General features: G+C 48.1%; 1 protein-coding gene across 1 annotated transcript in view; it reads left to right on the forward strand.

Annotated features, from left to right (window-relative positions):
* The first annotated feature begins 10604 nt into the window (after positions 1-10604).
* OSBPL11 (oxysterol binding protein like 11) overlaps positions 10605-13836 on the forward strand; it is a 44119-nt gene continuing 40887 nt past the window's right edge. The window contains exon 1 of the mRNA XM_075710188.1: positions 10605-10744. Within this exon, the coding sequence (XP_075566303.1) occupies positions 10605-10744 (140 nt within the window). The remainder of the gene's footprint in view (positions 10745-13836) is intronic.

Consider the following 13836-nt stretch of genomic DNA (forward strand, 5'->3'; position numbering starts at 1 on the left):
GACGAGGAGGACTGACCCCCTGATTCAGAGAGGAAGGCTGGCCGCCAGCGTTTCAGAAGCCCGTGGGTGTTGCTGGAGGTACACATACGCTCAGCTCGCCTGCTGTTGGCTTCCTCGGCTCAGCTATTTGGTGCATCCTGACGGCGGTGAGCATTTAGGGACATAACAAGCAAACTAGGGCAAAAGCCTGCAAAATAATCCCTTGAAAAAAATCACTGGGAGAGGTTCCTGAAAAGGAGGGTGTAGCTGGGCCCCTGGGCACGTGTGAAGCCTGATGGGGAGCTCTGCGAGAAGAGGCGTTACCCACGTGCACAGTTTGAGTACAGCCAAAGCACAAGAGCCTTTCTCCGGTTCCAGGTGCGTTTCCTCCAGTCTCCTGCTTGTTCACCATGATTTGCTCTTTCCCTGGCTGTATAGCTCCTCTGTGCCTCTTAGCTCTCTTCTCCCTTTACCTTATTCCTGCCCCCCCCGAAGAAGATCCACTGTGGAGGTGAGGAGGAGCCATCATCCTTCCTGCCCTGTTCAGCCCCCGAGACTTCTCAGCTTGTTGCAAGCTCTTGTGCCCTGGTGAGCCCCCAGGCCCCAAGGGGAACACACTCACTGGCCACTGCAGGGGGGGTGCGCTAGAGGATCTCTCAAGGTCCCTTCCAACCCAAAGCATTCTATGATTCTATGATCATTCTGCAGCTACTGCGTGCAACAGAAGATGTCCCTAGTCTATATAGTACATAAGTATTGCAAACCGGAATGGTTTCGTCTAAATTAATGTGGAAGCTTTTAATCGCAAAGGGGAACTGTATCAGTTTGGTGGCTTCTGGACTGATGGATTTACGTGCCCTCCACATTCAGGTTGCACTGACCATTTGGTTGGTGCACAGAAGCTGGCAGGGGTGAGATTGGCAGGGGACGAGCAGGCAGATGGAGAGGGCAGCATTTGTGAAGAGCAGAGGATGCAGCCTGGGACTGTGAGTACACGCATTAGCTTATACATCTGTGACGCTAATTGGCCGTGGAAGTAGATAACTTGTGCTGCTGCTGAACTGTCCTCTGGATTTGTGCAGTCACTGCTCCGTGGAGGTGGACAGGAGAGCGTCCATACACAAAGCACTGTTCCGAGTGGCCTGCAGGCAGTTTTACAAGGCAGGTTTGGATGTCAAGGCTGTCTCAGTGGCAGTGTTGTGTAGGGACACAGAATAGTGCCAAGAAATGGGTCCTTTGGCAGATTCCAAGGCCCCGGAGCCATATGGCAGATGCTGACAACTGTTGTTTTATCAGGCAAGAAGGATTTGTTCTTTCCCACAAAGGCACAATGTTTGTTTTTCACATAAGCCCGTGAGCACTACCTCTCAAGTGTGAGTCATTAGTACATAACAGGCATAAAAGCTCAGTCCACTTAATAAGGAGGATAAAGACAACCCTCTCAAGGCCACCCCCACCCAAGCTCACCTGATCTCCCGCACCTAGTGGGTCATGCTCATGTCAGCAGCTGGAGATGACACAGCCAAACAGTGTTCTCTGCCCAGCGGCTCCTGCAAACAGAAAAACCTCACTGTCAGTGCTGCAAAGCCAGGGCAGCCGACGGGCGTTTTTCTCTAAGCCAGGTGTGGCTCTTTCTGTGGTGGCAATGAGGTCTTCGAGCAGCTGAGAAGTGCCAAACTCCGCAGGCAGAGGGTGGGCAGGGAGGAGCGGTGGGGCTGGGTGCTCTGTGGAGAGGGACCGGGAGGCGAGGTGAAGGGCAGCACGCTCTGCCCCGTGCTGGAGATGTACCCATTGCATGCTTTGCTTCCTTGGCCACTGGTTGGTGATGTTTGGGCACCCTGTACTATTGGGTGCGTAGGGCAAAGCGGGTGAGTGGGATAGGGCCTGTCCTCTCTTCACCTTCCCCGGGCGAGCCGGAGCTGGGCCTGGAAGGACACTCCCTGCCCAGTTCTTGCTGCCAGCGCACAGCCTTATCACCACCAATCTTAAAACTGGTTAGTTTTTTGCCTCTTCTCCTCCTACTGAGAAGCTGTTTGAGACAGTTACTCTTCTCACAGTGAGAGCCCTTTCCTCATTTCAAATCCAATTTATGCCCATGTCCAACTTACGGCTATCTGCTCCAGCACAAGCGCTGTCTATAAATGTGAATGATTCTTCTCTCCTGGTGCTTATTCTCGCCCTCTGCCCACCTTAAACCCCAAATGTATTACAAAGAGGAATCGGATCCCTTCATTTTGCCAAGCTCAGCAAGACACGCTCTCTTATCTCCTCTTTTCTCTTCCTCTGATTATCCAGATGGCACTTCTCTCTACCTGTTCCAGCATGAATTCAGGCTTGCTGAACACCAATAACCTGAATGATGCCCTAAAATCTCAGCAGAATTTTACCCGGTGCCTTGTGTATATTTACTCATTGTTCCTGGAAATATGCGGCATGCTACACATAAGACTGCATTTACCTTTTTAAGAACTACATCAGGCACGTGGCTCTTCCTCTTCTGTTGTTCATAGCAGATGAATTTTAATTCACAGCAGAAATTTTATCAATCTCCCAGTGCATGTCCTTGCATTTTATGCTGTTACATTTCATCTTATGTCTGTTACTAAGGCATAACAGTCATGTAATTCTTCCTGTAGGATTTCCTCTCTATTGAAAATGTGTCCCAACTTTGTCGTTAGCAAATTTCATTACTCCGCTCGTCATTTTTTGCACCAAGCTAACTAATGAAATTATTCAGTAAGACTGATTCCTCTAGTCCTATAATTTTGCCATCAATCAGCCCCATCAGCAGTTTTCACCCCCAATACTAGATACCTTTGGCATTGTATAGTGTTTACATTAATCCTCATCTTCTCGAGTTTAACTAATAATTATCTAGTAACACCAAATCAAATGCTTTACCAAAGTCCAGATCCATAAGACGTACTAGTTTTCCTTTGTTCGCAAATGCAATTATCTTATCAAAGAAAGATATTGGGTTAGTCTACATGTAACACGCCTAGCTTGCACTTTAACCCATTTTCTGCTTCCCTCCAAGTCTTTTGTTACTCATGGCTAATATTTGCTCTAAAAAGCCTATAGATTTGGTGCTAAAAAGCCTACAGATTTCAGTGATGGAGATGATTTAGTCTTCAGAAGTGAAGGGTAAAGAGCTCTTGAGTTTTGTGGCTGTGTTGCATGCAGTAATTTCCACATCCATGCCCTTTAGCCCATTAAGTGTGCTGCCTCTGCTCTTTGGGTTTACATTTTCTTCCTTATGGAAATTGAAGCAACATATCCCTTCAGCTTTTAGGTATCTACCCTGCTGTTATTGCTGGTGATCTTTTCCTTTGTTTTCTTTGTAATCATGCAGCTAAAAATCCTTTCATTCTTGTTTTCCTGCCCTGTGCAGGTCTGATTTGTTTTGATTTTAAGCCGTACCTTTAATTTTGGATGTTTGAAGGATAGTTTTCTCTGCATACCACTCCCTTCTCCTTTTTTCACTAGGCTTTCTACGTATACCTAAGATGTCCTGCACTGTCTGCATCACAGTTCACATCCTGTGCGGGCATATGGAGCTACGGGTAATATTCTGCCTTATTTTGTCTGATCTCTTTGGAGAGAAGTAAGATCCAGGGAGCCTCTTCTATCTTGTGACTAATCGGAAGAAAAGCAGACTATGAATTTTGCACTCCATGGGGTGGTGACCAGACAGCATCGCTCCTTGGCATCTCTAGGAATGCAGGCTTCAGAGTTTAGGGAAAGAGGAGCTGAAAATCGAGCTTTTTTTGCTGAACCTTGTGGGCTGATGCCAGCAGGACTCAAGAGCGAACATTGAGTTTACTCACCTGTGGAGCCATGGGTAGAGTTAAAGTTGGGGCGGGTCTGGAGTTTAGAACAAGGGTTTCCAAGCTCAGCCTGGGTGTGCGAGAGGAGCCCGTCTGCTGTGAGCGTCCACAGAATCCTTCCCCTGGCCGAGGTCTGCAGACCATTAAAAACCTACCACTTCAACTCTACCCAAACTGCAAGTGCCACACCTGACCCTCACCTTACGCTAGACAGCCTGGTGCATGGCATTAGCACCAAAATTACTCATATATCACAGGTCTTTTTGTTTTCCACTGGAAAGTTTTTGCACATAAGCTTTCCCTGAATTATATTCTAAATGGAAGATTTGCAGGTTTTAAACATGTGTGTATATATATAAAAGCACTAAATTATTGTATGCTTAATTACTTCTAATTATAGGTAGTAAATAATAACCATTTATACTGAGGTAGCTTGTAATACCTCAAAGCAGCTCTTCAAGGATGTTAGGTACAAATAAATAATGTCAGTATATGTGCCTAAAAGCTGACAGCCCAAATTACTAACAGCTTTACAGCTTCCACATGGACTTCTTGCAGTCTGCTTTTACTGACTCATGGGATCTAGAAAACAAATCAACAGTGAGATTTTTACTCCACTCATTTTATTTAGTTGAGTTCTCTGCTGCAGGCTCTGATCAGATTATATAGGAAGAGCCTTTTTTTCACACTTAAATTAGTTCTCCAAAAAAGTACTTAGCAGAAAATGAGGCTGGATTTTAGCCCTATAGAAATCTACGTAATTCCAAGTAATTTAAGGAATTCAAGCAGAACAGACTGAGAGGCCAATTGTGAACCATCTGTGCTCTTTAGGGCTTTCTGTAATCCAATGGAGAAGGTTTTCAGGAGAAGCGACAGGACTAAAGCAGAACTGAAAAATGCATTTGCCAGAAGAAAAACAGTACTGGTAACTTAGAGTTAATTTTCCATAAAATAGATGTCAAACCGCAGGCAACAGACCTACAAAGACTTTCCAGAATCCAAATATACCTACTCTGTAGGCAGCACAGGCTGCAACAAGAAGGAAGGATGTCATCTGGAAATTATGAAGTGGATGCAGAATTGGTTAGAGTGTGCAGATACAAGCAGGAGATCTGGTGATGAGACGAGCTCAGTATCAGTATCGCACAAGCAGAGCTCATACAGGAACATAGCAGTCAAATTATGAAGGACAGGTTTGCCTACAAAAATTACCAAGTGCTTTGGCTTGGTTTCTAAACTGATCTTGTTATCATGATACACCTGGAGAATGGCATTGGACTGAGATAACAAGCAGCTAAACATGATAATGGGGATCTACAGCAGATGGAAGATACTCACGTTGCCATAGAAACCATACAGGAAAAGTGTGTAGGAGTAAAGCGTGGCACAGGAAAGCTTCTAGGAGAAGGGGCTAGTGACTGAAGAACTGAATTCACTCAGCAGCTGTTAAGGTTAGTTGAAACATTAATAAAAACACATTAGCTTTTTGGGAAATTGAGAATCATGGAGGAAAGGAGTCCTAACGGTGAGCTGCAGAACAGTTGAAGGCAGCAATGCCATGTTGCGCCACAGGGTAGGGCAGAAAAAGTCTTTAGAGAAAGGCTGGAGGTGGCCATGAGATGGACGAAAAAGCTGGGAAGCTCCTCAACCACAACCACAGCGCATGCTCCCCTTGCGCCTGCTGAGCGCACAGCAGAGCCAGGCTGGTGCTAAGGGGATGTGCTCTTCTCGGCCTCCTCTTCTTTCCCCGCAGCGGGTCCATATGTGCTCAGGAGGCGACCCAGCCCCGCTCATTCCGTACCTGCTCGCCTTCCCCATGCACAGAACCTGTTGGGTGGTCCCACAGGGCTGGCTCCTCAGTGATGGACTCACATGTGGCTACATTTATTGAAGAATTCAGGCCCTAAGCAGACAAATGTGTGGTTTTGAATTCCCCACACAACAGGCTTGAGCAGGGGGCTGTCTGGAGGAAGTTTCTGTTTCACTCCCTGTTGGGGCGAGTAACACGGCAGAAAAGATTCCCTTGAGCTCAGGGAGCAGAGTCACCCAGGGGCTGTAGAGGCAAGGCAGAAGGCGAGCCCTCCCATGGCGTGGAAGGACCGGACAGAGGTGACGGGCTCCAGCCATCACCCTTTGTGCTAGAACAGCCTGCACTCTGCCACCGCGGGCGGTGAGGCAATACCCTGAGCTCTCTGCCCGCTCACGAGTTGGAGAGAAAAGGGCAGTGAGGCGTCCCTGTGGGGCTTGAGCAAGCAGAGGGCTGATGCTCAGGGAGGACCCACGATGCACATCCAGCTGTCAGCAGCAGCTCCAGCAGACTGCCAGATTAAAACCATGCCTGCTGGGCAGCTGTGCAAGGGCAGGCAAAGGGATTGAGACAAAGTGCTCATCGGTGCTGTGGCTACGGAAATGTCTCGAACTCTGGTTGTAACACGGTTATCTCCTGCTGCTGGTGGTGAGCTGCTCCTCTAGGACAAGCTTTAGTCTGTGCAGGGACTTGGAAGTCCCTGCCAAGACAGGGTGTAAGTGCTTTAACCATTCCCAAGTGGTGGGGCTGGGTGGTGGGCAGAACCGTAGCATGTCAAGGTCTAAAAAATAAAAGGCAACGTGAGCGTGCTGATCGCAATATGATGGTGCGGAGAGGGATGGGACTGCCATGGTCTTCACTCTCGTGCGATGACTGCAGAGTCACTTCTGCTACTTTTGCAGCCCGGTGGCTGCATGATGAGGACGACAGCTCCAGGCTGTGGCAAGCCTCTCTCCACACCGAAGCATTAAAGAAAAATAGCCGTACACAGGCAGCGACTCCAAAGAAGGTGCTCCAGAGGCACACGCAAGGTCCTTTAGTCCTGTTCTTCACTGCACTCCCAGGACACGGTCCTTTCGTTAGAGGGTGCCTCACAGGGGGAAAGCTACTGGGATTACACTCCTGCCTTCCAGCCAGACTGAGCCTTTGCTGCTGCCCCAGTTTACATTTCCACATCTGGATGGTGTTGGGGTGATGTAATGCTGGAGCCCGGAGCATGACTCAATGTGAAGTCACACTGAGTGCAACTGGAAATGGTGTCAAATGTGAGCGTGAAGGATGCGAATGGGTTGTGGACAGGGAGGGAAACTTTGTAGGCAATGAGAGCTGCTGCCGTCTGTGAGTCTGGTGCCTTCAGCTGGACCTGCATTACAGCAGAGTATGATGCACAGGGATTGATAGAGAAGAGCAAGGCAATTAGGAGACGACTGACAGTGACTGAAAAGCCCGAATGAAAAAAGGTCTTGACTCATTAAGACCACAGAAGGAATGATGAATAACCATTTAAGGCAAGCACCAGAGATCCTGCGTGTCAAACAAAGCAGTGTTTCATACGCATGTTAAGTTAGAGCAAAGCCACAGACCCAGTAAATCAGTGACATCTATAAAGCTCCAAAATCAAGACATTCTTTCAAATTATCACTACAGTCTAAAATACTCTGGAGGCTGAAATAATTTGTAGTACATTTACCTGACCTTGCTGGCCATTTTCACCTACGGTCAGGAGAATACAGCTGCGTACTCAGTATGTTGGAGGAGAAAGGCTGTTCTTTTAACCAAATTTCCTTTCTTGTTCTTGTGTCACAGCATCTACGGTTTTAGTAGGCAGGTATCTTTTATTCTTAGTAAGAATAGGAACTTTTTTCATGTCAGTTACCTAGAAGAGCCCAGAAAACATAACATGTTTCCCAGACTATTAATAAACTCAAGTATCAGTTGCCTTGAGAAAGAATCTAACCTAAGAACCACTGACCAGATGCGAAGCGTTATTAGCAACGTTATTTTTCTGGACATTTTGTCTTTAGCCAGCAGCTCCCCCAGTTCAGCAATGCTTCTGAAAAATCGCACTCCTCCTGCGGTAAAGGCAGGCTGCAACTTCTGTCTTTCCTCTCCCAGGACTGATGTCATTCCTCCGCATTCCTGTAGAGGATGTAGTTCCCTTAGCAGAGAGGAGCAGTAAACTGCTTATCTTCTGTGGACCAGCTACCAGAGGAGGAGGACACAAGTTTAAAACTATATTAAATTTGGTCTCATCCAAAGATACTTTTTAGGTCAGGAAAAAAACCCCTGTCCAACCGACAAGGGAGTGGTAGAAAACTTGTATCATCATTTCTATTTAAAAAAGAAAAATACAATTTTAAGCACACAGGTGATGAAAAATATGCTGGATTTTAGAGATTTAGTCTTTGAACTCAGATAGATCTTGCTGCTCTGAAGAAATTATACCGATCTGAGGAAATAATAAGCATGTATAGCCAGCCTATAAGCTTTGGAAGAAATCAGCAAGAGTGTTACATGTTTTTGATCAGATGCTTGAAGATTTTCTAAAATTAATTGAATGATAAATTATGGCAAATTTGGCAAATTTGCTTTAATGTGAGTTATAATAAAATACGATGCACTTCAGTTTGCAGCCATAATTGGGCCTACAAGGATTTGGTTTGACAAATGTTGATAAACGTATGTTATCTTTTTCACATTTTCCTCCTCCAGATCTGCAGCTCTTCCAGAGTTCTTCCTCCAGACCTAGAAATCACGGCAAGTGGCAAGGCGCAGGCAGGCTGCAGGCAGGGCACTGCTGTGGGACCTCAGCGCTCGCCCTCAGCCGCGCTTGCAAGGGCTGGAGTGGGATTTTGGTCATTTTGAGCCACTAAATTGTAACTGGAAAGGAGACTGAGAGCTGTGAACCTGAACAAAAGTTATAATTAGTGGAAACTGTAAACTACAGATAAAAGGCAGCTTGAACTCCAAGACTGTAGCAAATTGATTATGCTCTGTTAGCCTTTCCATGCTTTTAGGCATTTTGTCAATGCCACCTCACGACAGCCTCTGGTACTGCGAGTGCAACACCTTTTTTTAAGAGAAAAAATGAAATGCACGGGCGAAGCAAATCTGAGTTTACCGCCCTGTGGTCAGGGAGCAGATGCTGAGGGGCTGCAGAAACATGCAGCAAGGACCGCCATCCTGTCTCAGGTATTGGAGAAGTCCTAGGTGCGGGAATGTCCTACCAGCCCTCTGCGATGGTTACGAAAGGTCTAGCACGGGTGAAGCTGTCTCTGTTGGGACGGGTTGTCCTCAAGCAGGGGGGGAAACAAAACACGGAAGTGGGATTTTTGCCCGAGTTGCTTTTGCTTCGAATTTTCCCAGGAAAATTTCGGTGATGTTGGCATGCATTACGATACAATGCAATCATATTTTCAATTAAAATGTCGAGTGATCGGCAGAGGAGGAACTAACATGTTTGGAGGGCAAGAGGAGTGCAGTTCTGGCCAAAATTTTCTTCAATGGACATCCCTGACTCTGCTGATCTGTTCTCTTGTGGTTCTACAGGAGAAAATTGCAGCTGAAAAAGCCCTTTTTTTTCCTGCAGTGACAAGCGTGCTTCTAAAAATCCAGAGGTGGGGGATTTTACGCCTGTGCAGTGGTAATATATTGTGTCTCTGTAAGAGAGATTATCGGTGTAGGTGCAACAGGCAGGCCTCGCCTGGGATCTGTTAGCCGAGATGTGCATGCGCTTGTGAAGGAGGGATGGAAATGGGCTAGTTTAGAGCCAGATTAAAGCTTATAAGTACATTTTAAAGACACGATGCTTGCAATATCCTATCCTAATTTGATGGCCAAAGGCAAAGATGTTTTGAATGTCACTGGGAAAGTGGGAGCGTGCCAGCAGGAGTTGGGAAAGCCAGGGCAGCCTGCATAGGGTACGAAGCTGCTAGTGGGGGGGGATGCTGTGGGTAAACTATTTGTCTGAAATATGTTCTCCTTTACATTTTTGCTCCTATGTAGATTGTCACATGGGGAATTTTTAGCATCTTTTGTACAGTGGTTGTTTACAATACTACAGGTGTAAAATAAAAGAGCTGGAGGGAGGAGGATGGAGTTTAGGTAAGACGGGATGCTGACCGTGGCCGTGTCTGATTCTGCCCTTCTCTTCTTCATGTTCCGATTGACTAAAGCCAGAACGAGGATCCTGTGCCCCTGATTTTAATAATAATAATAATAATAATAATAATAATAATAATGCACCTGCAGTCAATTAACTGTTGGTTGTCCAAAAGCCACGCCTGGCCTGAAAGATTACACACCACCAAACCAATCCCTCCCGGTTAGCTCTGCTGTCATTCTACGAAGGAAAACAACTTGCTTAGCTGTTGCCTGTACGCAGTAATTGGAGGAAAAACAGGAGGAAAAACGCATTTCCTCCCGAGGCCAGGACGTGCCGTGGCCTTGCGTGGTGAATGAACTGCGGAATTTGGCCCTGTTCTACGGGTCTCTGTGACAACGCTCAGCGAGATCCCAGCCGAGGGCTCCCACGTCCCTGCCCGGAACAACCTGGATACAACACAGCCTGGATCCCTCACTCTTCCGATTCCTCTCTTCTTCGGGGGGAGGATTCTTGTAGCCGCGAGTTTAAAAGGATTCTGGAGGTTTGCTGTTGCTTTGAGCGCGGTAGCAGCCGAGCGCGGCCTGGCGTGGGCACTGCTGCCCGCACTAAAGATGGCGGCGGCGCTGACCCGGAAGGGGCGGCCGGGCCGGGCCGCGGGGTGAGGGAGCGGGAGGCCGGGCTTCCCCCGCCCGCCGCGGCCGCGCCGGGAGCCGAGCCACAGCCGAGCGGGGCGCGGGGGGTGCCGGCAGCCGCCGCCATCGCAGCCCGCATGGGGCGGGCGCGGCCGGGCCCCGGCGCGGCCTGAGCGGGGCCGGCGGGCCGCGGGGGCGGGCTCCCTCCCCGGCGGGCGGCCCGCCCTGGGCCGGGGGCGCGGAGCCGCGGCGCCATGCAGTGCGCGGACCCCGCGGCGGCCATGAAGGGGCCGGAGGGCGAGGGCAAGCCGGAGCAGCCGCCGCCGGCGGGACAGAGCGGCGGCAAGAGCGGCGGCGGCGGCGGCGGCCGCGGCGCCAAGGGCTGGCAGTACAGGTGGGCGCGGCGGGGCGAGGTGAGGGGCTGCGGCCCGGCGGCCGCCGGCGCGGCGGAGCCCGGCGTGGGGCGCTGGAAGCGGCCGTGCCCCCCTCGCCGGGCTGCCCGAGCGCCGGCCGTCGGCGCGGCTGCCCCGGCCTTGCGCGCCCTGGGCAGGCAGAGCCGGGGCGGGGGAGCGGGGCGAGGGGGCCGGGCACCCCCGCGGCCCCGGGCCGGCCCCGGCCGCTCCCGTTGGTGGCGGTGCGGGGCGGCGGGCGGCACACGGGCCGGCTCTCCCTCGGCTCCCTTCTGTGTGCCCGTGCGTCTGCACGGAGCCCCGGCTCCGGGCTGCAGATCGTGCCTTTGCTCCTTCCTCGGAGCTCTTAGCTTTTCCCTCGCGGCATGCGGAGGCCGGTTCAAAGTGGTTGGAGGTGCTCCGGCGCTTTACAGCCTCTCCAAAAAGCTGAACTTTGTGCCAAGTTTCAGCTCGGTGTGTCTTCTTTAAGAACTTAATGGCAGTCTGCTTTATTGATGCTTTCTGTTTGTTGCTGATCGTGAAATTCTGAGTATGCGGGGAGTTTCTGTCTCATCCGACTTATTTTAAGAATGGCTGCGCTTAGCATAAATCGGGGTGATTACTCGGGTACAGCAAATACAGCAGAAGAGAGCGGAGAAAGTGGGAGAAGCTGAGCACATGGCATTAATTTGAAATGGATTCAAACTAAAATGCTTCCTTTGAATGACCTGCCTGTGCGTTCAAGGGATTTGGGGGTTTTCATGTACTTTTTTTCTGATGTGCTGTCTGGTTGAAAGAGTTTCCACTCGCACGCTGATAGCGGGTTCTCTAAAGCGTCGCTTGAGAGATTTCCAAATCTCTGCTTTTAGGTCTCTCCTCCTTGACTGGAGTTCTGCCATGTTGCTGTTGAAAATACTGCTGTTATGTGAAGTTTGAACACTTCTCCTTCAAATGGAGACTCTCCAAAGCTGTCAGCTGCCAGCCCAGATGGACTGGCTTTCTGTTTCCTGCGTGCGGAGACAGCAAAACCGGAGCGTGGCGCATCTGTGTGCGCTGCGCGGGATGGGGGCCATCGGATGGCTTAGGCAAGCGAGCGCCCGGGCCCCGGCTGTGCCGGCACTGGGCGCCTGGTGATTTTAATAGGGAACAAACAGCTCGGTCATCGCTCGAGAATCTGGGTCGCGAGTAATCTACCTTTCTGGTGACTAGTACCGGAAAGAAAAGTGGTGATTTTGGGGCCAGTATCTCAGGCTGTTAGATAGGGATGCTTCTTGTCCGATTCAGTTATTGGCTGTCTTATCCGTTGTTTCCAGTCACTTCTAAACTTTTTTTTAAAACTCTGGCTTCAAGTATAACTGTGAATTTTCTTATGAAAATTGCTATTACGGTGATGAAGCACTTACTGTCCATGTGTTTCGTATGTGAAACACAGAGTTAGTTTATGCAGTCAAAATGGCAGTATTTTATATTTTTATGTGGAATCGGAGGCAGCGGAAGGGATCAGATAGCTGATTTGCCTGAACCCCTTTTTGCTATAGCATGTTTGAGATGGTGGTCACAGGTCAGTGCTCTGCAGTGAAATTCGACTTTTTAAAATTATCCATCCAAGTGTTTTGTTTCTTCTTTCACTGCTGTGGCTTGTAGGGCAAAAGTTGAACTGACTGACTGAGTGATAGCCAGTTTGGTGGCTTGACAGCTGTAAGTGGGAACTGTCCACGTTATTCCTTGCAGCTGTCAATATCTGGTTTAATTTGCTCTAATAAGCTAGTGCAATTTTTTTTTTTTCTTTCTAGATCATTGAGACAAATCTAATCTAACAATTGTATTATTGTGGACACTTGAGGTACCTCGCTTTTAATCTCTGCTCTGTTGGGAATCAATTATTTACTCCTATGTTTGTCTCTATATCTAATTACCCACAAAACAGGACCTTTCCCCCCTGCCTCTCTAGGAAGTTCTCCTGGATGGGATGCTGTAGCTTTGTTTTCACTTTGTGGGTTACTTCTATTCTAAAATGTATTTGATAAAAGAAAGGGCCCTCTAGTAATAAATCAGTGTCTAAAATACAGGGTTTAGGAACAGATTTGCTGGGAGCTTCTTGTAGAAGTTTGATCTTTAACTTCTATAGCACAGAGTGTGAGCAATGTGCAGCTTGGCAGCAGTAGGGTCCTGAAGTATTCGTTCAGCATAGACTGTATCTGGTGCAGAAGCATAGCTCTGTATTTGGTGAAGCATCTTGTCAAAACAGCTGTGGCATAGTTGTCAGACAAATGGGACAACAGGTACTTGATACTTCAATGCTTCAAAGGGGGAATTATGACTATAGGAAAAAAAATATCTCTAACACTGGTGGAACCTGAAATAATGAAAACTGAATTGTGGAAAGTCACACATCCTTGGGGTAAAGTGCATGTCTAGAAAACAAAAAATGAAGCAGAAAGTCTAACTTTGTATTTTTGTAGGGGAATAATAGGGAGATTTTTAAATAGCTCTGATAGAGTTAGACCAAACATTTATCACAGTGGAGAAGAAGAGACAACCAGAGGCTGCCAGACACTTCAGATGATGTGGAGATACAGCTGAATCTCTTTGCAGACTTTCTGCTTGTAGCCTGTGTACGGTGAGTTTAGGCAGCCAGTACAGCAGTGAAATTTGTAACGGCTCAGTTCCTTCAGAGGGCAGGAAGAAACTTTTTTTTTTTTTTTTTACTTAATAGAACTTAAGAGTTCTTGAGAAACTGCTCTTCTAGATGTCTGACAGGAAATGAACTTGCTTTCTTATGACTGTATGATCAGGGTCAGAGTGCATCTGAGAGCAACCAACTCTCGTCTGCGTTTTCCTGACTGGGGTCGAGAATAGCATGAATGTTAACTTGCAATTAAGTAGATAAAGAGAGCCTGAGAGGCTGTGCTGCATGCTAAACTCATTATCCGTATTTTCATTTAGAGAAAGTTACTATGAGATGAGGCTTCTGAATAACTTCAAATTATTAAAAGATCACTTGATAAAGTAATTTAAGATTATAATGTTTTCTAAAGGGCTTCTTTATTTTCAGCAGTAACCAAGCTAGGAAGTAAGTGTAGCATTGCCCATATAA

Source organism: Pelecanus crispus, chromosome 5 (assembly GCF_030463565.1).
Source record: "Pelecanus crispus isolate bPelCri1 chromosome 5, bPelCri1.pri, whole genome shotgun sequence".
Taxonomy (NCBI): domain Eukaryota; kingdom Metazoa; phylum Chordata; class Aves; order Pelecaniformes; family Pelecanidae; genus Pelecanus; species Pelecanus crispus.